This window comes from Scomber japonicus, chromosome 20 (genome assembly GCF_027409825.1).
Source record: "Scomber japonicus isolate fScoJap1 chromosome 20, fScoJap1.pri, whole genome shotgun sequence".
Classification (NCBI taxonomy): domain Eukaryota; kingdom Metazoa; phylum Chordata; class Actinopteri; order Scombriformes; family Scombridae; genus Scomber; species Scomber japonicus.
This window is the reverse complement of record NC_070597.1, coordinates 12,722,512-12,750,061: the sequence shown is the minus strand read 5'-3', so window position 1 is coordinate 12,750,061 and position 27,550 is coordinate 12,722,512. Positions and strand designations below refer to the sequence as shown.

Here is a 27,550-nt window from a genome sequence, read left to right as displayed (position 1 = left end):
GTGACGTGTACGGGACCGTGGAAGTGTATGCTCTCTGCTGTCAGTATGTGTGGGTGACGGCAAGTTCACTAAAGACCCCTTAGGGTATGAGGTGTGTTCTCGCAAAAAAAAAAAAAAAAAAAAAAAAGAATAGGAGAAAGAATTTCCCCTTGACAGCTCACCCACAGCGGACAGGAGATGTGCTTCTCAACGGTAGCTTGGGGAAAATATCCCGTCTCACTGCCTAAAACAAAGAGATATGAGAGCCAGATTAGCGTATTACCGAAACAGCTTTCCTTTTAGGCTCTTCTCTCTCTCCTCCTGTCAGAGCTGTCTGCAGAGAACGGGGAAGAACATGAGACATTAACCTCCATGTGTTTATTCACAAGGCCCCACAGGCCAACTGGGAGGATGAACACAGAACCATCTCTAAAGCCGGTGAAGCGGAACAATCACAATGTGTCATTGGAGGAAAAGACATGAAGTATTAGCTGCTGCTCTCCTTTGTGTCTTTCACAACTGAATTTTAATTGAATGTGCTATTTCTGTGATGAGTCACATGCCTTCCGTTCAGAGCACAGAGTACATTGACCTTCAGTGTGACGTACAGTCAGTGAGTTGCATGATGAGTCATAGCGCACATTAGCTGTGATGATTTGCTAAATGCAAAAGCTGCCTTGTTTTACTTTTGTTTGTGAGTGTGTGTTTTTTAATCTTAGATCAGTGGTTTCAACCTCTGAATCAGGTCTCCAAATATGGAAGATTTAAAAAGACTGGAAATAAGAAAAACAAACTTTGCTACACAGTTTATTTTTCTCTTATTTTTTTCTTTTGGTGTGAAAAGAATCTACAGCTATGCTAGCAGCTCTATGAGGCTGTACTGTACTGCAGGACTTAGCTAAATGCTAACATTAACATGCAAGTATGCTCACATGACAAAGCTAACATGCATGTTTGTCATGTTAGCCTGTTAAAATTTGCGAATTGACACTAAACACAAAGTATACTTACGGGAATGTCATTACCTAGTCAGTATTCAGTCATCATCCAAAGTAGTGGACAAACTTATGTTTTTACCAGATAATGGGGCTGGAGGAAACATCAAAGTGTGTACTAACCATCCAACCCATCCACTGAGCCATGCTACTAGCATGGCTAAAACTATTTAAATAAAAAACCATCTGAGAAGGAAATATCACTTTGATTTAAAGGCTCACAACTCACTGACATATAAAACCTCTGATTAGGTGTTGCAAGTAATCATTGCTTGGCTTTAAAGCGAGACAGTGTAACTTTTACTGAACAACTCTCTCTGTGGTCATAGGGTGTGTGGTTACAGGATAATGGCACATTGCATTATGTGTCTTTATTTTCCTAAAGACATTCAACTCCATTGTGTTAATTACATTGTAATCAGTTGACCTGGCTGAGAGTGAGGCTGAGCACTTGTGGCCATAGCCAAAATTGCAAGTCAATGCCCGCTGGCCCAAAGACTTTCTCGCTTACACAATCATCACAGAAGAAACAGCTGTCAAATAACTAATATATATTTCTGAGCATCACAAACACTCCATTTGTACACTGAGAATTTGAGCCATTAAGTCTGGAGGATCCATATTAGTAAATTATGTTTGTGCCATCTGTTGAGAGTCAGCTGGCTCAGCCAGAGAAGGAGTGTGATGCATTTGATCTATGAGCCCAAAACAGAGAAAACTTTTTTGACATATGTGCCCAGTGAGTAATTTTTATTGAAATGAATGAGGTGCTATCTTGGAACATGTTGTGCACTTCTCTTAAAACATCTGGGCCACCAAAAGGAAACACGTTTCTTTGTGAAGTATTTACTTTTAAAATTTTTATCTTTGACTAATGTGCTAATATATAATGTAGATAACAGAGTCAGAAAACTGACTCACTAATATCAGTTATGTACTAATATATACAGTATCTCACAAAAGTGAGTACACCCCTCACATTTTTGCCAATATTTTATTATATGTTTTCATGGGACAACACTATAGAAATGAAACTTTGATACAATTTAACAGTAAATCTATAAGCTATACAAGCTGTACACTTATATCAAAGTTTCATTTCTATAGTGTTGTCCCATGAAAAGATATAATAAAATATTTGCAAAAATGTGAGGGGTGTACTCACTTTTGTGAGATACTGTATCCAAAGCTTAATATTAGCTGACAGTGGTAACTATAATCTGTTGGTGAGACCAAAGTAGCAAAAGTGTACTCAGCTGAGCCGGGGTCCATTGCATTGCTTATAAATTCAACTTTTCATTTGTAAGAGGAAGATTGTGTTATTCTGTCTTTAAAAAACATCTCACTTTAAAGAGTCAAAAGACAAATGGTTGGGAACCACTTTGAAGATCACATAGTGTCAATACAAAATAGTGAACTCCTACAATAAAACCATCAGCTTTTTCCTGAGCGTTTACTGTACAGGCAAAGAAACGGTTCAGTACAGAAGAATGATCTCTCCAACATTCCTCTGTTTTTCCTGGCCTGTCTGTTTGCGAGTCATGGTACTTTAGGAGCCAGCATGGCTCCACCAGAGGAGTCCGACTAACCACTGTAATTGTGCTGTGCCGAAGCCGCCTTCCCCAACCCTGGGATTGAACCATGAAATATTCGAAAATGCCGGGGTTAAGAGAGGGGGGTCTTTGGCAGTCCAACGTGAAATGTGAGACCATAGAGCATCTTTAACAAGGAGGCGGATAGAAAGCCAGCCAGTCGGGCAGCCAGGTCACACGATGGAGTCCTCTGAAGGAGAATAATTATGGATGTAAGAGGAGATATTGCGCTGGGAGCAGATCAATAGTGCCCACGTTCTGCTGGCGCTGAGGCCACTGTATTTCTGTCACAGCAGGAGAGAGTGCAGGATATCAGCTTGTTGCTGGAGGGACATGCAGAAGTTTGAACACAGGCGTGCTTCCCAGATACCCTTACAATCCTCATGCCTGTCCTCCTCCCAAATCACCGCTGCTTGGAGTTTGGCTGGTTGCTCTCCCCCCATCTCCAATCCTCTTATCCACACAGAGTTGGCGGGAGGACTGGCCTTTGTCTACTCATGATTGTATTCCCACAGTCCAAGCAATACAGTCATGTTTTCCAGTGTCAATTTGAGGACTCCCCTGTCCTCATGGTTAGAAAATTGTGGATAAGAAAACGACAGCCACAACCAACAAGCTCAATTTGCCCACACTTAAAACCAAATTCATTTGCCTCATGCCATGGCTAATGGAACCTATGGATTTATTGTAGAAATGCTATTCAGCACAATCTGCCCATTGCTTCTACTTGAATTGAATGAAATGATTGTTTTCTCATTTATTGTGGGTCTTTTTGCCTCATCATGCCAAGTATTTTACTCCTAGAACAGCCATGTGGTTATTTTGCTCTTCTTGTACCATCCATCATGTTAGCTATGTGCACACAGTACATTTGAAAAGATTCAGCCTTGTTGTTGAAAGACCCCTGCCCTCCATGTACCTTTTCATCTGGCAAATGGCCATCTTATGCCACATCAACAGATAATACATTGGACATCATCTCAATTCACATACTGTACATTACAATATAATTCCCATACATGCACTTTATTGTTGTATGCAATACTACATACACTTGCACTTTCTGTATGATGTTTGTCCTTTATATAATCTGTATCTTGCTTGTGTCTTGCGTATTTTCTGTAAATAATGTAGACATTGTCTGTATATTGTCTGTATTGCTTGAGAGACACCAACGGCCAGAATCAAATTCCTTGTGTGTGTTAACATACTTGGCCAATAAATGTGATTCTGATTCTGATTTTTGTATGGCCAATTTATTCAGACAAAGCTCCCTGTCCCTTGTGCACACAAATGGTTTGAATTATTCTGAGGGCTTTTTTTCCTCCCTGGGTTTTTCATTGTCTGAAGCATGCAAGCTCCTGCAGAGCAGATCTTTATTTCTCATTAGGAGGTAAATAGAGCAGGCCAAATGCTCATATGTTTATTATACACAAGAGGGCATGGTCACTGTTCTCAACAGTTGAGTGCAGAAAAAAGCTGTTAGCTTTCTTGACCTTTGTTTGCAGAGCCTGCAACCAAATGTCTGTTGAATTTACTGGATAATAAGCTGCAAGAAACTGATAGACTGCAAGGAAGTTGGGTTTAACCTCATCTAATGTTTTGGCAGCACACGTTTCGGAAAAGACTGTTTTTATCCAGAGTGGAAAAATAAATGTCTAATCATAATCATTGCATGATTCACAGGTCATTATTTGAGGGAAAGTTGACATAGAAAACAAGAAAGAAAATAAAGGAATAATCAAATGAGACTTCAAGCATGACAGCATAATTGCAAAATCAGAGGCAGTTAAGAGTAACCGAAAACTCTACTTGTCTATAATGCTAAATATTTGTGACTAAATAAGCAACAATCTGTAGCAGTTATTAATAAATGATAAAAATCTAACCGAAAGTAACCTAACTTGCTTCATCATGAGTGTGTAGGTGTGTTTGGATCAGATTTGATTTACAGGAAACCGACATGGCAAACACAATGTCAAAGAGTTTAACAGATTCTTATCTTGTTACAGTCTTAAAGGTGTCTGGAACATTCCTACATGCACTTTCTCTACGTAATTGAAACCAGAGAGGAGAAAAAATACAAATGCATAAATCTCACATCTGAAATATTCCGCATTGTTATAACTCTGATATTAGTACATCCATGCACTATTGGATCCCATATCTGATTTTTTTTTTTTTTTTTTTTTTAAGGGTTTCAGAGCCCACGGTGTATAGCACAAAGGCCCTCAGAGGGTTTAAAGTCCTTGAGTGCTGAACAATTAACTAACTTGCTCTTGCTCCCCAGTCGTATCCTATCACTTAAATTTGAAGATAAATTGAATTATTAACCCTTAAAAATGTGCCCTGAAGAGCTGGAACCAAAATAGCTTTTATCATTACACAGTGGATCCTGAAAAAGTAATGTGGGTGGGCCTAAACCAACAAAAAAAACATATAATCAATAAGTAAAGCTTTGCTTGAGAACAAAATGGGTTCTCGATTGTGTTAGCACCTTGTATTTCCCCAGGTAAGTTGTTCCAAAGTTTAGGGGTCTTTACTGCATTTGCTTTATTACCTTTTGACTCCATCGTCAAGTCAAAGAGACAGTAGCTCTTGAGTCAATGCTATTACTTAGAGAGATAAAAGATTAATGATATAAGCTGGGACTAATGTTGACTTTATGTGGTAAATGTAACCAAAAATCTTTCTAAATTCAGCTGCAAATTGAAATTCAGTTGTAAGAATTAGCTAAAAGCTGCTGCATTAGCTCTGCTTCTTGATCTGACCAGTTCATCCACCATTTTTCCTTCATCCACTGCCACTCCTTAAGAGATACCCAGTCTCTGGTAGTCTGACGTTGTGCACTGACCCCTTGTTAGAGCCCAGAGGTGAGATGTGTGATAGAGGCCCTTAGTGCTGATAAGGCCATCAGGCTGATAACTAACTCCTCCCTGCACAAAGCTGCTACTGCCACTGCCACTGCTTCCATTAGCCCCACCAGACCGACTAAATGCCTGCCTGTTCCCTCCCGTGCTATCTGAGGTTACATCCTCTTTTCTGAGCCCCTTATGCAAACCCTGCTTTCCCATTCCGAGATCACTATCAACAGAGATATTTATGTACTGCACATGTTTCCGATTGTTTAACCTTTGGACCTGTGCTGTAGGTGCTGCTGCCGTCCCTGCGGGCTTGCTAAGAGACTCCTCTCCTGCCCTTGTAGGCAGACTGAGATAGATGGTAGCACAGGCTGTTGCTAGAGGTGTGTAATGGACTGGCAGGCAAGGGCACTGTTGAAATTGGTCACATAGGTCAAACCTGCAATTGCTTTAAAGTTTGGACAAATATTATCAGACATTGATTTAAAGGGAAATGTTCAACCAAATCATCTGGGTTTGTTTTTCCTTGATTCTGGTTCTGTTTTACATAATGCACTTATCCAGAGGCCATTTCAAAATCTGCCGTAATATCTAATGAACTGCTGTACTTTAACACTAATAATTCTGAGGAGTTTGCAGACCCTGTAGTACTGTGTAATAAAACTTCAGAGCCATTCATTTTTACGCAACACATCCCCTATGTGTGTGAAGTCAAAAAGTTTTAGTCGTTTACAAGATTAAAATTTTAAATATGGTCATACAGCCCAATCTATTTCCAATTCATTTGGTTTCTAAACTGCCCCATCATATTCCCTTAAAATACTACAGCCACACAGCATTGCAATTGACTTAACCGCAGACCACACACACACACACACACACACACACACACACACACACACAAAAACAGCCAGCAGGTTCAATTAATGATATAACAGTGAATAGAATAAAAGGCGCAGGTGAACCAAATCTCCAAAGTGATGCCATCAGCTGAAAACTGCAAATGAACTGAAATATTTTGTTCTTGCTTTAGCTTAACAGAGGCCAAATCCTAGCATAACACATCCACACTGACACTCTTCTCACCACAGATAAGATAGGAAACAATACAAAATATAATAGAAAAACATTAAAAGGAACCTGTGATGCAGGCTATTTGCTCTTAATGCAGAGCTGTTAAGCTGCTAAACATATTTGAATTGCTACATATGCATTGTGTAGTTGTATTATGTAAGAAGAGTTAACATGTAATTTAAATAAATATTGAAACAGAATTTACATCAGGTCTGCAGATACTTAATATTAATAGACATGAATTGGGGACTACTGAAAAGCAAGAGTGGCATTGTAGTTTACAGCAGTGCATTATATAACAAACATAGCCTGAGGTGAGCAAAGAGATTTGAATGCAGTGGAAATAACATCTTACACACTGCAGAAGGTATTGTAAATGTAAATGCTCTATCTCACAACAATACACCATCTGGTGAATAGTGTACAGAGTTGTGTGAAGTTGGGGGGAAATAATAGAGTTGTTTTAAAAAATCTCACTTGCTATTGTAGCAGGTGTTTCTTGTAAGTGCTTTCTCACAACTTTGCTTCAAGATATTAGAGAAATGAAGATAAGAAGTAAAATTCTAGGTAATGCATCAGGGAGTTGGAGGAAAGCCTTAGCTGGAGAAGGGCTACAACTGTGCATTGCAGATGTTAATCTGTCAGTAACACGAAAACTGACTTGACTTCTTAACCTGCACAATCACAGCTAAATATAAGAAAATTACTAAGTAGAAATTAAACATGCCATTTAATGGCTAGATTAAAAACTTAAGTGAAATGCCATCAATTGTTGTTGATTAAATTCCCAGAGGCAATAAAAAACGACTCCTTCTCTGGAGTGTGCTGTTGCTGTGTGTTTACCTTAATGTTTGCGGCCTGTCATGCTTGAGCAGAATTGCTGCATTCTCATGGGAGCTTCAGGAGGGCTTGGTACAGGTGATTTATTCCTCCTAATCTGTCCTGCACAGTAGCAGGCAGGCCGCCTTCCTTCTAGCCGGTGAGTGAGGTGCTATCAGCTTGCATGATCATATTAATAATCACCTGTGGTTGTTATCAGCTCACATATCTTTGAGGTGGCGGCTTCCTGTTCAGCAGCACCTGGACTGATGCTGCTGGCTAACGTCCTGACATCCAGGAGTTGTATTTGTGACCCAGAGGCCACATCAAGGGCACTGACAATCCCCACTGATGCCATCGCCTTGATTAGTTATTCATTTTCAACCCCACCCACCACCCTGTAATGTATGCTGCAGTAATCTGGCTGGAAACGCTTGAGTTGAATGCCAGATGTTGTTTTTACTGGCCATTTATGAAAGCTGTCTGACTCGCCTCAGTGATGTCTTACGCTCACATGCATCGAATGAGGAAAACATGTCATATGCCATTGTTATATATATGTGTAAGTAGTGATAATTGGCTGAATTATTTGAGATGTCATGACCCAGTCATGCACAGTTTAGTTTTAAAGGTTTCCATACTAAGTGATTTGTCATTTCCAACTGATCCATGCAGACCTGATAATTTGTTCTCTGCTAGTTTGCACAGTTTGACCAATAAGCCAGTTAAGAAGACGTATTTTCTACATGATTGAAAATCAGTACTGCCTTAAAATGCTTCTTGGCTTAATACTCAGATGTCTTTAAAGCAAGCTCTTATTGAAATGTCAATCAGACAGGAAAAAGAAAACAGGGTAGTTGTTGTAAATAGCTTGTCAGGGCTATACCCTCCTCAGTGTCAGCCCCCCCCCCCCCACACACACACACACACAATGTCAAATACGATTCAATTTCTGCCTCAGTATCAGCTCAGGCTAACACGGTCAAGCAAATGACTATTGTCTGAATGGCCTTGGGGAGTTACGCTTTTCAGCTTATCAACTTTTATTAACCTTAGCACTGAGGTTTACTCTTTGATTTAGATTCTTTGGAAAACACTGAAATTGGATTTTTTTCCCCCCCAACTCTTACTCCTGCTGTGACATATGCTCAACAACTTGTTATACAAAGAAGAAAAAAACTATATGTTTGCCTTGATTTGTTGTGCTAAGAATATTTTATTATGAGAGCTACCTCTCTAATTTTATTCATTTAATTTCTTACAGGTGTTCTTATCTAGCATGCAAACAGATGCAGATCAGATGCACAGTAGTGAACTGAATTGACAAGGCCCGGATGTATTTTTGGCCATTATAAATGTGCATGTTAAAGTTTTCATTTAATGATAACCTCATTGTAGCAACATTAGATGATTGAACAGAAGGACTGGGTTGTTATTATGTTCTTTACATTACATTACATTATGTATGTTCATTTATTTATGGAAGTGTTTATGGAGGTGTTTTTTTCTTTAAAGAAAGAGAAAAACACCTCCCCTATTACCCATCAATTCAAGTTACAATTGTAGTTATCCAAGGTTTATGTTGGCTCAAGTTTAATTATGTACTATCTATAATTTAAGATAGTAATTTCCAATAAATGAATGTTCATTATATAGTTATTGTTCATGGTTACACCAATTTTTACTCCAATTTCCTCAGTAAGTAAGCTGAAAGTGTACTGTAAAAGGAAGACTTGTTTCCATGGTATTACCATGTTCTTAAAATATCATACTTTTGTAAATGGTTATTCTCTTTTCCATGCAATCAACTAAAACGTTTACCATGTATCTTCTACTGTATATCGTTACCCAGTAGGACATTACAATTTACAGAGTAAGTAACCTGAAACTGTACTGTAAAAGAAAGCAAGGTTTTATCCCTTGGTAATACAAACTCCTTGCCACACCCTTTCATCAAAATTGATGGTTTCCTTTCCCATGCAATAAAGACAAACATGTACCATATGTTCCATAGTGTTACTAACTAAAACATGATATTTTATGGAATAAGTACATTGAAACATAGAAGTAACACTTAATGACATGGTAGTTACATTGGACTAAAAGAAAAGTTTGCTTGTGACGTAAGGATCATAAAATAAACATAATAATACCATGTAACAGTATGTACCAATGTAACCACTGCTTCAGTATACTACCGACATCCAGTTATTTGTAAGAATTACTGGAGTGGAGCATAGCTATCCTTATTATACTTCAGATAATCACATACCTTTATCCTACTTCCTTACATACCTTATTGACATTAAGTTGAAGGAAACTTACCCTTCCATGAAAATTAAATTGATTGGATAGACATAAATTCATAATAAATTGAACCTTGGTTTGGTAACAAATCAGCACCTTCAAATAATTGGTTTGATACATTAACAGTTTATTGTACACTTAATAGAACTGGGTTCAAAGAGACAACTCCCTACTGTAGCACTTGTATTCAGTTTAGTCTATGATGTTACTTTGTTTTCCATGGCTCTGAGGAGTAAATATTAAAAGGTCAAGTGGTTATTGAACAGTTGGCATGGTTTTTACAGTGCATTGAACATTTCTCGTACAGTTAAATATTGTAATCGAAAATTCCTTATCTGGCAACTTTCTGCCAATCCGTTGTGTCTGTAAAAAGGGTTATGCAGCAGTCTACTTTTCACATGAGAACATCATCCATTTTCTCAAAAGTCAATTTCAAAAGTAGTGGTGTAACCGAACGGTGATGATGCATGGTAAATTCGGATTGGGCCCCATGGTTGGCATGTGAACTGTGGATTAATTGCTAACTACTGTAGCTACAAGTCATGGACAGACACCGTGTCATTAACAGGGATATTGAAGAGCAACGACCAAACCAGCATCTAACAGGTCTGAAGTGTCATTGGCAGGTATGTTGAGGTGCTGTAGGTGAGCAGCTAATTAGCCTTCTGCCGTCTAACCTGCAATGTTAGTGGTGCATTGTTCCTTTAGTGGCTCATTCAACAAGCTAAGATTATATTTAAACATCTTGAATGTTGTTCTTCATTTAGGACCATGGGCTTTAAGTGTTTTGCAGAATAAATGGATTCCATTTTCATTTTCATTTTCTTCCTTTCTTTTTTTTCTGATCCAAAAAAAATATCTTTCCATCCATTGGACCCCTATTCACAACCCTATTGTGCATGGACTTGTATTATAATTTTACAGAATTCCATCAAACATTAACTTAATCTGGTATCAGTAAAGTGAGGCATTGCTTTTATAAAATGATAATCCCTTTAAATGATGCAACCACTTATTGACTTTGCTATGAACTATGCTAGTAGTGCAGGTTAATTCAACTCACTGGAATTTCAGAGTAAGAAAAAAAACACAAATTCCAGCACCTTTGGCATACATGAAAAAACAGTTCTAAACCTTCAAGAAAGAAGGCTGATAGTCAAGGTGTATAACCGTGCACTGTCTCTCACTGGGGAAGCTGACAGGATGCACTAAGGGTCAAAACAGCCTGACTTGTGAGGAGTTAACCTTTAGTGCCCATATACTTTTATGTGGGTTACACCACCATAAACACAGAATGCTTAAAAATACGTTTGAAACATGATAGTACATGTACAGCACAATAACTACAATTGTAACTAATTGATGAGTAATAGAGGAGGTATTTCTAAGAATTGGTAGAACCTTTATAGCTGAGTTATTATCAACCTAAAAGGTCACAACTACACATAACTGTATGTAGTTGAGTTGATGGGTAATAGAGGAGGGTTTTTTTAGGGTTTCAGCTGTAGTTTGTCTGTATTTAACTACTTAGTACCAGTGGTAATTATCCAATAATATACTATAATTTAACATATATTTACCGGGCAAATACTTAGTAATTAGAGGCCTGTTAAAGGAAGGGTTACTGAAAACTGCCCTTTGCATGAAGTGTGTACTTTCTCTTTCACTTTGCTTGGCAAGAAATTGTAGACTCCCGCCCCCCTGACTGGGCTCTGGATTATTAGCTTAAGCTCTCTAAAAATATCCCTTTGACTGTTTAAGCCTCTGACAGCAGCAACATCTCACACATTCTGATAGCTTTATACTAACTATGGCTGCAGAGGGCTCATGCACTCAGCCCGCCTTGTTATCTTTTACCTTGCTTGCCCAAGCAGCAGAAGAAGGAGCAATTTACAGGTCCCAAAATCTGCAACAGTCCTCTCTCCTTCTGAATCAGAATTGAAGCAGATCATCAAAGGCATCAGAAGCAACGCAATCAAAGCAATCTCTGAACAAACAAGATGCTTTTTTGAGCACAAGAGGATTTTGTCCAGATGTCAGTCATAGTACTTGTCATTGTAGCAACAACCGTAGAAGCACATGGACTGTCAATTGAAAATTATCTACCACAACATACCAAAAAAGCTCACGTCAAATGTAAAAATAACCAGCCTGAAATACAAGATCTTAGAATCTTAATGCTGTAAAATCCTTAAGTAATAGTGGCATTTATTGCCTGTCATTTCAGTTTTATTTGCTTGCATGTGTAGTCTAAATGCATGTTTACCACCTTACAGTATTTATCAAACCAATATATTACAGCAGGTTTAGCTGAGCTTATAGTACCAAGTATTTTTAATGTAGGCATTCATAACAGCTCATAGAAATTAATAAATTCCTACAAGGGATTACATTGTACACATGTGGCTCATAGACATTGCTTCAATTATCTTTTCTTCTAACACCCACACTCTCTCGAAAGGCTTTTCTCACAAATATTATAGCTGTTAACTAGAGAGAGACGGAGGGTGAGATAGAGGCATGTGTCGCTCCACAGCCGTCGTTATTCCAGCCTTCATTCATGTGTCTCTTTTTAATGCTTTGAGATGAAATATCACTGTTTTGACAAGACACTTTCCAAGCTGCTTTTGCCTCATGCTTATTGGTGATGGAACGCTCCTGAGGACAAAAGTCAATACATGGTTGTAAATAAATGAAAACAAATGTGAAACCAAGGCCATCAATAGATTGAAGAGGCAAAAGGAGGAGAATAAAAGACTACTCACTTTTACTCATTGTAAAACTGTTTCTTGACTACAGCGACTAATTGACTAGCCTCTTAGCCTCTGTGTGTGTTGAAGGAGTGGGAGGGAGTGATGAATTGACATATTGCTGGCGCTATAATGTTGATCCAAGGCAGAGAGCCATGAGACTTTCCTCCAGGGACCAGTAACCTTATTGTTCCATGTCATCTCCTCCCCTTCTGTTTGAGGACCAGGTTGTCAACCTCTCCCCAAGGTCACGCAAACACAGGCCCCCCTTCTCCAGATAATTGGATTATTTTGAATCATAGCATCAACTTATTGCCCCGTCTGGGGTCAAAAGTGAATTTAGTGCACAAGGTTGTCTGTCACAATTTGTGGCATTGTACAGAACTGACAAGCAACAGCTTCTGTCATCAGTTATAGGACTGTTCCAGTGGTCTTGCGTGGTATGGATATTTACTACAAATCACATATTGGACATTGCAGTTAACCCTTTTGCAAACCATACCTGTGTGTTGGATGTATTGTACATTCCCCTATCATTTAGAACATCCGCTGACCTCCATTTATATCTGTACAATATGAGAAATCAATTAGCAGACCCTGAAACACAGCATCCCATTGATTTCCATTAATTGCAATACGACATGAAAATTATACGTCTGCATACATTATTACATTATTGTTGCGTGATAATGCAGTTTGTTTACAGGTTGATTTTGAAAAGTCTGTACTGATTTATCACATCAACAAAGCAACATTAACAAACATGAATGCAGACTTTGTTCTCAGCAATGGATTAGGCCAGGTTATTTGGCTTGTAAACACCTTGGAGGGAATATCTCCCTGTTATAATCATTACAAATTATGGACTTAGTGTGGATAGTTGAGAAGGGCAAAACTATTGAACTATTATTTTGTTTAATATAAATATATTAAATATTTGATAAATGTGTTTTTATCTTTTGTCCCTTTAATCATCATGTAATTCTACAGAGTTTGAATATTGTGGGGAAATGAATAGAAGTCAATGGATGCCTGCAAAAGTAGGAGAACATTTGAAAATCTGAATCTACACAGCATGTCTTTAGGTTAGACAACTAAAAATAGTCTTAAGAGTTTGCCATTAGATTTTCATGCCATATGGTCATGAATGAAAACCAACACCTCCCTGAAATGGGACAAAAATGTAGATGAAAATCTAAAACTAAAGCATGTATTTGAAAAAGGTCAGTAAAAATGTAAAGTTTACATGATTTGTAGTTAAGAAGGTAAAACTCTCAAAAATACTGGCATTGTCCTTTAAAGTGCACCTGTTATGAAACTAAAGAAGCATACAGTGAGGTGTTGAATGCCTTCAGTCTTGGGGATTCCCACATACCAGCACATATTCATGATTTCAGTGGTGGTTTCATGGCTGGAGGCTGACATGGTGTTATCTTGTGCGGCTGTGGTAAGATGAGATGAAGTGGGGCAATAGATTAAATGGGTGGGCTGCATGCCTATTAAATCAGTAGTTGGCAGAGGAACACTAACTCAGGTTACTTATTCTCAAGTGACACGGCTACACGTGAGGAGCGGAGGCAAGCGAGATGTCTTTACTTCACGTCTGGAGTGTGACATTCTGCTCTGTTTGTGACTCTGTAATTAACTGCTCATTTGTGTGTTTCTGTTTTTTTTGTCTTCTCTTTTCTAGGAAGCAGCCACCTTTGCCAAAGAGCTGGGCTTTGAGGTGAGTTGACCAGCAATTGCACACTAAACAGATCCTAAAGGTTTATTTTTGCTGATAATGAAGTTCCTTTTGGACAGTGATTGATGTGCTATTATACTCTCCAGGCCTTGCAGCAGTTGCTATGGAAACCTGGCAGTCGTCATGGTTTCTTTGTTCAGCCAGCTCTCTGTTATGACGCACTCTGCTAGGTCTGCACCCAACATCGCCTACAGATGTTATTTATTGAATTTTGAAAAGCCTCTTGGGAAGCTGAGAAGTTGGGCATGGTTTCAAGCCTTTCTCTGCAGGCTTGGGGCTCATCAGGTTGCCTGGTTAAAAAGCCTCCTCATTATCTTCATTGCACTCAGGGATGATACTGTATGTCTTCCCTTCGCTGCTATAGCATTACACCACACTGAAGCACACTGTAGTCTTTTAATAACCAAATTACAGCCACCTGTGGTTTTAGATTATGGAAATTAAAATCACAGTGCTTGTTACCCCATAGAATGTACACTATGTGTTTTAAAGTGGGGCTGCCTCTTAAGTGTAAAATGAATGTTCCCTTAGTCTATTTTTTGCTTGTATTTTGCATATTCCTCGCTCTGCTTTTAAAATGTGAGAATCAAAAACACCAATAGCCGGTGTGTGTATATGTGTGTGTGTGTGTGTGTGTGTGTGTGAGATTTTCAAAATGGGCTCAGGTATTTTAAGTGCCTTCTCTCTTTCAAAGGTAGCGTTGCCTTGAATATGGCTCTGCTCTGTGTGAATAATTGTCATCCAGAATCACTAACGGTGTGATCAACGTGACTGGAATAGAAATGCAATCCTGATGGCAATGACAGGTTTAAGAGAGGAGAAGGGATGAAGTGTGGAGGGGGAGGTAATGCTGGTGATGATGGAGGGGGCCTCACATGAAAAAAAAAACACAAAGGGCAAAGTGTAGACTCTCCTAGTACTTACAATTCTTTGACATTTTCCATGTCAACCTGATTTGCCAGAACACTCTGCGAAATTGCATTGGATGAATGTGATTTCTCAGATAACATCAGTGGTGTGTACTGTACTTACTGCATTTGTGGTTAGTTGCAGTTCAAAGAGGTTTTCTTCACAGTTGTCTTTTTTTTTTCCTCATGTCATTTATGATGACAATTTGACTTGCTTTGTACAAGCTGGTCCCCATACTGCAGTTTTACTACTCTAAAATGTCAATATACTCTATATAGAAACCTCTATAACGTTGGATTTAAAACATTAATGTTGGAAAACACCAGTCTTTCACACAAATGCAATATACTTGTATTATGACCACAGAACAGCTCTGGGTGATATGTTTAAAACCTGTAATAGGTGTAATAAACTTATTTTCCAACCCTAATATAACGAATGTCAAATGTATGCAAAACCACATACATTAATTAAATTACTTGGCTTAAAGTTTCATCATTGATCTTGGAAATTGGCCAAAACTTCCTAGCACAAATTCCACTTAATAGCACTTTTGCAGAGCTTTCATCCACATCCTGTTGCCTTCATCAGCAGACAGAGTTTTCTCAGTTGTCATGGAGATGGTTCAGATGTTACATCCGATGCCAGAGACAGACAGAGAGGTTACAGTCATAATTCCTTCCTTGGGTCACGTGATAACAACTGAACCATTTCCATTTGAGCTAAGAATGTTTTTTATCAAATCAAAATCTTGTCAAATGTAATTAACTGTGCAACAAATGCGTACAACAAATAACATAAAGCTATTTGACCTAATTAAGAGTAGAATTCCATTGTAATTATCACCCTGTGGTATTACAAAAGAGTTTTAAGTCTTTTAAGGCCAGTGAAGTTCATTTAAATTATTGAACAGTCCAATTAATTGATCATTGTGGTACTACTAGTGGTACTATAATTAGATATTGTTGCGGTTGCTGCCCAGTTGTCAATATCCAACGCAATAACACTGCAAGATGCACTTTGAATGTTTTGTGAAACACTGTTATCATCACATTATGAATGACTAACAAAAATGACAGTAGCACGTCTTCAGTGTAAATAAAAGATTTAAAAAAAGAAGCTTATACTCTCCAAAACAGCAATCAGCAGATCCGAACACAGTCGCCTGATTGTGATCTGTTTCCTTTAAATGCTCAAAGAACTATCTGCATCACAGCTCTAATTGAATCTCTCCCTGGCAGTGTTTCTCAAACAGCCTGCAGTGGAGACGATCAGCTTCTCACTGGCTTCAATACAGAAACACAATTTAACTCCCTTGTAAAGCTTTCATATTTCACGGTTTGTTGATTTATGTCTGATCAATTGCTTCACAATTGTAAATATTGCAATTTGTCAGCAGTAAACCAAAGTGACCATATCGTTTGTCAATTCATTTGTTTTGCACTCACGCTGAACATCATTTTTCTGTGTTGTGCCATTGGAAGTTGTCAGGTAAGCTTTCTGCTAGGCAAAAAGGAAGAAGTTGTCTCTGACTGATTGTGTGTTAGTATGTGTAGGTTGCCCCGTTCAACAGCCATGATGCTTACCCTACCACCTCGGGCCCTTAGAGCCTTTTAGCGCCTAAACCTGAGTAGAGCACCTTTTTTATGTCAGCGAACATAAAACCGAAGGGTGACAATGTGCTTAAGCCTTGTGTGGTTTTGCATTCAGTGTCTGGAGGAGTGCTTGTGGTTACATCCAGTCACAGTGACAAATTGCCTTTTTTTCGCCATCGCCTGCTAACAGCCTCTGTATTAACCTCACCATTAGCACTTACTTAGAGTGTTACACCCATTTTTCCTTGGCCCAGGGTCTCCCCGGACCTCTCAGGGCTGATTAAAGGACGTTTGGGAAGCATTTAGAGGTGTAAAAGCTCATTGGTTTGAGTGAGCCAGTGTGGCTGGTGGTATTGGGTTGGAGCCTATCTCTCTGATTACTCCCATAACCACAGTATGTCCTCACCCCGAAGGTGCTTGAGTGTTAGCTTTGATACAAATGCTTGAGGCGTCTACGACCCTTAATGCTAGCTCCTCAGTGTGCTGTATTACAGAAACGCAGAGTCCACCCCACTGTGAGACGGTGATAAAGGCATTCCACCTGCTCATAGTACATCATGATGAGTTAATAATAAAGTAGCACTGACAGGTGTGGGTTTTTTTATCCCTCTCATGATCAAAGGCAAGCACTCCGGAGAGTTCTGTCGTCTCCAGGCGAGAATATCCATTCCGTGCAGATGCTGAGAAGAGATGGCCTGTTTCAGGAAGAGAGTGATACAGTACACGCACCACCTATCCCTTCAGCTCGCAGATGTAGCTTTATCTGACAACAGCATATCTTCACACGCTTATTTTCATCTCACTTAGGGAATATGACATTCTAATACTTTGCAGCTCTCCTGTAACTGCATGGAAGCATCATTGAGTGTGCCTATTGATCTTTTCTCGAAATGGTTTCATAGCCCATCTGGTTTCATTATCACTTGATCCATCTGCCAGAAGTGTAAAACTCTGACCCCTCTCAGTCACAGTTGTGATCTTTGATTAACTCCTTAGAAATTGCTCCCCATGATGTATTTATTCAGGCAATGTTAAACCTAATGTACTTAACCAGTGGTCTGGTGTGTTTACAGACTGATGACATCGCAGAGATTGCAAAGAGAACCCAAAACCTACCCAAGGAGAACACGAAGAGGCCGCGAGTGGTGGTCTTCACCCAGGGCAAGGATGACACTGTTGCAACTGTTGGTAGGCTATTTTTGTTTTCCCTTTTTTTTTTTGGTCTGCTTATCTACTCATATTTCTACTACTTGATGACATCCCAACTTTGGCCCCGTTTGGACATCTTTAGCCTTTACTTAAACCTCATATCTCAAAACTACAGCCTTAAATAGATGGTAGATCACTGACTGAAGAGAGCCGAACGCTATCAGTAATTTCTTTGAAGTTAACCTCCAATATTGACACCAGATGTAAAAAAAAAAGACTGCTTGCACTACATTCTGTCATTTCAGAGCATAAAAGAAGTGTGGGGGATGCAGAGAGCAGGCATTGATTTGTGAAGTACTTCTAACTTTGTCTTGGACAGACTCCAGGCCAGTCCTCAGCAATTTTTAATGCTTCAACTCTTACATCCTGCCCTTTTTTAAAGCAAAATGCTGGCAGAGTGACCTTGGGGAGAGGTTGACAACGTTGGTCCTCAAATCAGTCCAATTTTCTTTGATGCAGGGGATATTTGTTAGTGAGACATTAAAAGGCAGTGCTATCATAACTGAGCCGGGGTTACAGGTTTAAGCGATGCAGGGAGAGAGGATAGTTTCTGATTACTGCTGGGAGCCTTTGCCTTTGTTTGAAACCATAGGGTGTCTCTCCTTGTTGCCCTTGTAGTTCAGACTAGTCGTGCACAGGGAGAGATGGCCTCAGGTAAAGACTCCATCATATCACTCATCACTGGGGACTGCAGAGAAGCAGGACTGTTAGCACTGCAGGACACTGTCTTCACATGTGTCCACTGTCCTCAATTTCACACTGCTGGAAAGAATCTTTGTGAGCTCAAGCTTTTTACAGTACTGATGGCAGTATTAATCAATCAATAATTAATTGTTTCTTTCCTGTATTTTTTTTAATTTATTGTAGTGCTCCTCTCAAGATCTATTTTACATAATATATCTACATGAATCTATATTTTTATATTAACAATGAATGAAATGACAATGTGAATAGAGTCGCTAGTAGAAATAAACCAACAGAGCATTATCACTTTAGCTCTACAGAGCTTTTTGGCATCCTTTTAACTCGTTTTTGTTTTGGTTCACTGTCATTTTCATTCACAGCAGGCAGCAGTTTTCAGTGATAAATCTTTGATGAACCTACTGTAAACTACCTGCCCAGCACCAGATGGCAAACAGACAAAGTTGGGGACTAGTTAGCAGCTAAAGAGACAGATATGTGTATGCAAAATTACACTCACTTACAAAATTCATACTGATGTTTAATGCAGCCGACTGCGTTACACACACAGGCCCCCGTTGTGTAGTGTTGCATCATTTGACACCCACTCAGTGGACTTGCCATACAGACAGAAGCAGTAAAGACATAGTAGCCAGCATGAGCATCAATGCTAGAAAGGATAAAGGACAGTGGAGTATCTTGATGCGACAACACAACCTTATCACCATAATAGGCAGAGAACATCAGTACTGGATGATCTTCAAAAAATAATACATTCAATGAGAGCATAATTTATTTTTACATTCATTGCTAAACTCTAAGTGCTTAAATCTTGCTCTCTACAATATCTCTGCGAGTAAGCTACAGCATGATTAAGATGAGGAAAGACTGTGGCAAATAAACTAGAGCTAGGGTGAGGCAACTGAAACACTTAAAACAGTACAATTACTTTATGCCTTGCTGCATAAAGGAAACACTACTGCACTTCCTCTATTGGTAATGAATGTTAGCATTGTACAGAAAATGTGAGGTGTGGAATTGGGAGTGCACATTGTCATACGTTTTAAGACTACTGCGTAAGCTTACAAAAAAAACAATAGGCGTTGGTGTTCTGACGTGCGTCATATGCCTCTGATGTGTTCTGCTGTTAATGTACTACATCACATAAAACCCCTTAAGCATGTACAATAAAAACTGTCTCGCTTGGAATCAATAATTTAATCAGCAGAATTAGTGTGACGCCACCTTAATTATTATTATTGCCCAGGCCTAAATATAGCACGTATTTGAATTCAAATAATATTGAAGGTAGAATTCTTTTCCTTTCATGAGAATTTGAAAAGAAATCTTGAAGCAGGAGAAGAATAGGAATCCATCCATTGTGTTTGGGGTGATGGATAATTCCTGCCTGCTTCTCTCATTGCTCCTGCACGAAGACAGAGCCGTGCACCGCTGTGAACTTTATACAAAATACATGATGAGTGCGGGCAGGATGAAAGACAATGTGTTTCAGATGTCATCTACAAAGGCAAACATGATAAATGTCATTGACTATCATTGCAGTGGAGCTGTTACAGTAGTAGGTGCAGCAGAATTAGTGTGTGTGTGCCTGTGCATGTGCGTGTGTGTGCGAACATCACTATTCATGCCAGCCAAATAAATGTCAATGTAAAAAGAGAATTAAAGATTTTCATTTCCCAGAGGCGGCGCTCTAATAAACTTGATCTCTCATTTTGTTTGCAATTTGTCCTCCTGTCAGGATTTGATCATTTGCCAGCCTCTGCATGTCATGTTAAACCATTTTATAGTGATTAAGGACAGGAGAATGCCTTCCCCCGTGGTATAATTCTCCAAAAAGAGATGTCAATTTGTTATTGTTCTTTTTTTCCCCCTGCCCTTCATTTGGAGCCTTTCATCACACCACCGCTTCAAACGTGCCTTTTAAGAGCTGGGAGCAGGGGAAATGGCCCTTTATTTAGCTGCCACTGACACTGCTGAACTACACTGGGCTTTTGCTTATACACCCATTAAAGCAGTAATTAAGCCCTGAACCTTAACGGTGAGGAGATCTAATAAACGATCATTCAGCTGGGGTTGCCGCTCTAATCGCTGATAAGGACTTGATAAAGCCTGAGTCGGCTCCACTGCGAGTTTTAGGGCTCTCGAGGGGGACAAAGCAGGCAGATTTCAACTTTGAGAGGAAAAAAAAGACCTGATCTATACATGTTAATCACATGAGGTAGACTGAAGAATGAATACTGATTACAAGGAAAAAAGGCTCTTTTATGTATTGATTTATTGTCTAAAAGCAGGGTTGATTTGTCACCAGTTAAATTAAATGTTGCAGAAATCTACTTGAACAACTCTGACTGTTTTTAAAAAAGCTGGATGTTTATGTTCCATACTTCATAATAGACAAAATCAATTAACAAACTGTGCTATGAGAAAGACCTCCTCTCTTTTGTCTGGCATCTCATGTTCAAGTGTTTTCTTTCATGTCTTCTCTGAAAGGATGTTGGTTGGCGATGATCTTTTGCCTGTAGTTCCAGTAATTACAGGCATATGTATTTTTTTCTAACTCAATTGTGAACAAAGATGGTGGTTATGATAGGGAAACAGATTGAATGTCAACTTGCTCCTAACCTGTCGCAATTGCCAAGAAAGCGGTAAAGTTGTTTTCCTCTCTGAGGCTCAGAGTTTTGGCTGAAATGCAACAGGAGACGTTCCAGAAGAAGAAGAAGTATTCTCAGGGAAGTTTCATACATTGAGATGTTGTAGTTAAAACTCTGTCCTGTGTACTTAATCTTATACCTTTTTTACTAGAATAGTTGTTTGTAATTGAGTCACTTGGCAGCCCAGGTTTTTTAAAATAATTTTTCTAATTGTGTAGATGATAAAGTGTGACAGGATCAAAGCTAGTTTTAATGGCATGCCAACTATTTGATCTACCTGCTATCTGTCAAAGAAACAATAGCGTGCGCTGGAACACAACCAAGTGAAGCGTGTAATAATTTCAGAGTGAAAACAATGCTCCATATGCTCATTTTTCAATAAAGCCGAGGTTGTCCTATTTGCATGCACAGTCGCTTTTTTTTTTTTTTTTTTCTTACACAAGAGCATTTTCTCAGTCAGTGTTGTACTGTGAATTGGCATTGTTCAAAAGAATAGCCAATGATATTGACTTAATTGATACTCATTTCAAAGAGACGCCTGTTGAAAGAATTTTTTAAGTTTAATCACCACCATACAAGAGTTGTAATGAGGGAATTATAAGCAACGAATTAACAAAAGCACACAATTATAGCTTTGCTGGAAGCAGGTATTTGAATTCCTTCAAATTCATTGGAGTTTCACAGTTTTTCTTCCCTGTTGCATGTTACCTGTCAAAGCACAGCCATACCACACATCCCACGCCTCTGCTTCACTCATTTTGTCAAACTAAAATCTAGGAACAAGAATATTGTAGTGGGTTTAGCAGCATTTTAATGATTGAAAATAATGTTGTCAAACTCATTACAGTGAAATGTGAAATAAGTTCAGCAAAGTGATGTTTTAAGATGTTCTATAAGCCAGTGACAATAGAGTCAGAGTATTTTGGAAGGATTTTTTTTTTTTTTCCTTTTGCAATTTCCATGACAGATTTTTGCCAATGAGCTCTTTGTTACAGACGGCTGGGGAATTATTGGATTGTAACCCGAGTTAACATGTCAGTCAAATTTAATAATTTGCATCAATGAGGTCATGTGAACTTTCCCCTGAGCAGCACAGCACAAACTTTTGGCCATGATGATAGAAGTAAGAGGAATGTGGGATGTCTATTGTGCCATATTTCTAGAAACAATTCTCAGAAAGTTCTGCAAGTTGCCTCAACCACTTCATGCAGTCTGCAGTAAACTGATCAGCCACGAAACTGAAAAATCATTTAAAAACATAACGCTATTGTCATATTCATAGAAGACAAAATGAGTAAAAGCTTTGACAGTTAAGTGTATCTTTTCAGCTGTCTGTTCCAGGATCTCAAAATATTTTGTTACTATGATTTGTGGCCAAAACAAATCATAATAAAAGTTTTTTTTTTGGAATAAAAGGCAATAAATTGTCTGGCCATTTTCTGTTATTTTCCTATAAACTGCAGTCATATTGGATGGCAGATTTGTGATTTTGAGCTATATAAAAAAGATGGGCTTGACTAGGTTGGATTTTTAAAACCTTTCAAGCCACCAGCCTTTAAAAAATACAAGAGTTTAAGTCTCAGATGTAGTTGTAGTTGTATCCATAATCTTAATCCTGGATGTTATTGGTTCTATTGAGAGTATGAATGAGTGTAGGGAAGGACAGTTTGATCCGCTGTTACATTTGAGGAAACTGAGATGACATTTTTATGTACCTATCGCTCATTAAGTGATTCTAAATTTGGTTATTTGACCTTGAAAATGGTGTTAAGTGGTAGAATGGGCTAATCGGATCAAACTGACTACCTGACTTTTAGTAAAGACTGGAAAAAACATCTTGCAAATACTGTAGGATAGGTTGAGATCTTGCAAATATTGTAGAATAGATTGAATTTACTTTATTTCTTAATCACAAGATGGTGAATTCCTGGAAGACTAGCTAAGTTAAATAAAAGGAAAAAAATAGCCAAAGAGCTGATGAAACTCCAACAGAGCAAAAAAAAAGGGGGGGGGGCAGCTCAATGTATATTGGAGTGCACAAAGTCATCCAATTATCTGTGAATTTTAAGGATTTTAATAAGGATCCAAAAACAGAACTGCTAATTACCACAATATAACAATAGGTTTGTTGTTAACAGATTCTGATTTGTTTGTTTAATGAATGTTGACACCTCTGTAGGTAGTGTTATCACAAAGATGAGCATCACTTCATGTGAGAGGTTACCTAGCTGCAAATAATAAGATCTGACTCCACCTGTACCGCCTACTCTGTAGAGTAGCAACCTTTTGTTTTAACCAGCGTAAACATATTTACACAGTTATTTATATTTGATTACTCGGATGTACTGAACTGCAGAATCTGTGCTGAATAAGTGCTGCAGCTTCATATCGTAAAGCATCTCGTTTTGTAGCTGTAAAGTGCATCACATAAGCATAACCGCAAGTAACGACTTTAGTTTAAGTGTGGAACAACTGACAAATAGTAATTTATTATTAGCACATTTTTCATATGCGGTTAATCATTTCAAGAGGGAGGAGGATTCTCGAGCTTCATCTGTGGCATTAATTAAGCCAAGTCGTTATGCTACTAATTAGCTGATCCTAAAAGGATTCTTGTTGTATTGTAATTTATTATCAAAGTGACAATCTGCTGCTTTCCCTTTAAAGAGAAAAGTGTGTCATTATGAAAACACAATATAACCCTTTATGTGATATGTCTTTGGTACCTGACCTGTATTACGGTCTCATGCTTCACCATAATATGTTTGCATGTAACACAACTTGATGGATTTTCTCATTTCTTTGACGTCAGGTGTTTAGCATATGCTTGACTGCGGGGTTGTGTGTCTCGCCCTGTAGGACAAGGACAGAAATGTGTTCAGAACTATTCAAAAAGGTAGTGTGTCTTATCTTGCACCTCAGATATTCTTGTGAGCTGCTGTTAGATTAGTAGGGAGCCTCATTAAACAACTTTTTTGTCGTTTTTCTTTTTTTCCCCCTCATGTTCTCGTTAAACTACCAGCCTTTTTTTCTCAATAAGGGGTCTGTCAGTCTCCTCGTGTTCCTTTTATCCACATGTCAGTCTTTTGTCTCCTGCACCTTTTTGAAAATTCACGTCGGCACCAGAGCTCTTGGATTGTTTGAAGATTGTGTGTGTGGTTTAGATTGTTCTGACATAAGTTGCTGATTTAATGTCACTCTACACCTCAAGACTTTGTCATCTGGTAGATTTTTGTTTGCCCCCCCCACCCCCACCCCCTCACCCCCCTGCTTTAAACTGGAAGTCTCTTTGAAGTGCATATGCTACTGATAATTGAAGCAATATAATCCACTGAAGATAATAAAGAGAACTTCATTCATTGGATTCCGTTGTGAACGGAAACGACTCACAGTAACTGTTCTTGGATTGTTGTTCATTTATCAGAGCACTTGCCTAAAGCTTTTGAGATGTTGAGAATTTTAGCATTTGATCATCTGTTGCATTTGGAGCCTTTATTGTAAGCCAGAGACACTGCAGTCCAAGTGTCAATTAATTCAGCACCTAATTAATCTTGCCATTTGTGCTGAAACATCATTTGATGAATTAAGCCATTACCAGCAATCAACAACAATTTTGATAATAATTAGGTTATTTATCAAGGTAAAACACCAAGCTTTCACCAGGTACTGTTTCTCAAATGTGTGACTTTGCTGCTTTTCTCTGTTTTATATCATTGTACATGTAATATTTTTTAGTTTTGGACTGCTTGTTGAACATAACAAGCAATTTAAAGATATCCCCTTGGGCTCATGGAATTTGGGATGACTATTTTTTTTTACCATTTTAGACTTTTGTTGGTAGAAAAACATAATTTGTAACCACCCAAGCCATTGAAAAATGTTTAAAAGGTGTTTATTGCACTCAGCATGTGTTAAGATTCACACCTTATGTGGTTTATAGCTTAATAAAGTTTAAAATTCAGCTTTGTTAGCCATAAAAATGAACTTAAACCATAAGGTATAGTTCCTCAGTTGTTACTTACACTAATTATGTATCACAAATGTAGTGTATAGTAACAATTATCTATTTTATACATTATTAGTTAGCCAAAAAAACTAAGCCATGCTGAATTGTTCAAATCAAATGTCCAATTATCTCCAATTATAACAAAGCCTTGTTGTGTGAAATGACCTGTGAATAATGTCAAGTTGCAATCAAAGAAATAATGGGCCAAAACAAGAGAAAAAATATATATACTGATGTTCAGTTTTAATTAACAGCCCTCCTGTGTCCTGACCACAGGTGACAGAGTGACCATGTTCCCTGTTTTGGACATCGACCAGAACGATATTGTGGACACTAATGGTGCAGGAGATGCCTTCGTGGGAGGTATGGCGTGAAAATGATCCTCCACGCAGCTTGATTTTTGTGTACATTCCCAATTAACCTTTGATATCAGCCAACTATGTAACACAGTAATGTCTCTAGATAATATGAGTGTGACATTTAGCCTGCTGTTTTTACTCTGTATGAGCTGATCATAGCACCACATAAAAGAGTCATCATTTGGCTGCTGCTGAGGATTAACACAGCGTTGTCTCTTTTTCCAGAAGCTATGTCTTGTTCATATCAATGCTTAACTGCTCCCCAAACTATTTTGGAGGTAATCAATTGTCACGAGTTGACCTCTGCTCATCTGTCTACCCAGGATTCCTCTCTGCGTTGGTCCAAGAGCACGCATTGGAGGAGTGTATCCGGGCTGGACACTACGCCGCCAATGTTATCATCAGACGGGTCGGATGCACCTTCCCAGAGAAGCCAGACTTTCACTGATGCATCCGAGCAATGCACATTAGTCTTTTCCACAAGATACTTGTATATGTATGCTTTTGGATTATATGTACATTTTTTTCTATTTACACTGACTGCATGGGACTAAGTGCTCAGCTTGAATATTTGATCAAGCTTGAATAATCAACTCAGATGTTTTAATACAACTCAAACAATGTACTAGCATCATATGTTGGAATAATATGGTTATGTTTAAAGGAAAATATGGCTGAAAATGTACCTTTTAAGTATCAAATACCCTCTTTAGGCTTGAAATGTAGCTCTCACAATTGCTTCTTTGCAGAGGACATTAGCTTGGATATGCAGCAGGTATAATGGATTCCAGTGGCTACCAAGTCACTTCAAAAACAACAAAACCTTATTTTGAGCAACAGAGCTAAAAACATTTCTTCCATGTTGTTGTACTGCTCCTCATCGCTCCAAGGCTTTGCCTGAATTGAAGCATATTTAGTGATTTATTTGCAAAGTAACAATATTTTGGAACATACTGAGGAAACAGATCAATGGTGGAAAAGAGTATTATCCTGCAGGAGTGGTTTGAAAGGTTTCTGAGGCCATATGTGGCTCTGAAAAGTTTGTTGCTTCTTTCATGGAGGAGTTACAATCAATTCCAGTGGTCACACAGATTATGGCCAAAAAATGTATTTAAACATCCATAGAAAATCCACTGCTGAATCCACTTCTCTTTGCTGATCCTTATGCTCAGTATGTTACAAACAATGATGGCTTTGCCCATACAATGCTAGTTACACTACTTCCTCACAACTGCTTTTGGGCTATAAGGTGATAGTGTGACATGGAGGAAGTGTATTACTGTGTATAGACCATGAGTGCCATCCTTCACAAAGCAGAAAGCTACAAACTTTTCAGAGCTGTCTATCAAGCCTGCAGATGATGAATGTTATGATGCTTAAAATATTGTACATTTTCAGTTGAGTGTTCCTTTAATATTCAGCTGTTGTTCTGTAGACATTATGGATGGAGCGCCATTGTGAAAGTCTCTCCATTTTCAAAAGTGATAGTATTAACTGGATAAAGCTGGAAAGAATGTTTTTTGTTAATATACAAATAAAACAATAACGAGTTCATCCTACCAGGATACTCCTATAACAATATTTGACATATGAGATTTGAAGATGAAGTTTTTTTGTTTAATACACCCAAAAACAAAATGCAAAGACAATGTTATAACAAACCCATTTGTATTTTTCTCCATTATTTAATCAGCCAGAGGCACCATCATGCTAATCACTTTTGGACAGCTCAGCACTCTCCATTAATGGGGAGGAGTGGGGGGGCAGGACCAGCCTGATGTCCTGGCTCCGCTCAGTCACCCTGACTCACGCTCTCTAGGTCCTAACTGGACTCTCGGGGTCTAGAGCTGCTCTGCAGGGCTGCAGGAGATCATTTTTCTCAGTTAAGGGATTAGTGGCTACTCTTCGTAGCAATCATTAGAGGGACCTGAAAATTAGGCTGATCCTGCGCACCCAGCTGTGCTGTCGCTGGGGGTTGGAGACGAGGATCAGAGGGAG

The 27,550-nt window shown here is 38.6% G+C and overlaps 1 protein-coding gene across 1 annotated transcript in view; it reads left to right on the top strand.

The window, feature by feature from the left end:
- Positions 1 to 26,000, top strand: part of LOC128381098 (adenosine kinase-like) — a 100,801-nt gene extending 74,801 nt beyond the window's left edge. The window contains exons 7-10 of the mRNA XM_053341049.1: positions 14,068 to 14,103; positions 17,699 to 17,813; positions 25,470 to 25,556; positions 25,876 to 26,000. Of these exons, the coding sequence (XP_053197024.1) occupies positions 14,068 to 14,103; positions 17,699 to 17,813; positions 25,470 to 25,556; positions 25,876 to 26,000 (363 nt within the window). The remainder of the gene's footprint in view (positions 1 to 14,067; positions 14,104 to 17,698; positions 17,814 to 25,469; positions 25,557 to 25,875) is intronic.
- Positions 26,001 to 27,550: the final 1,550 nt, after the last annotated feature.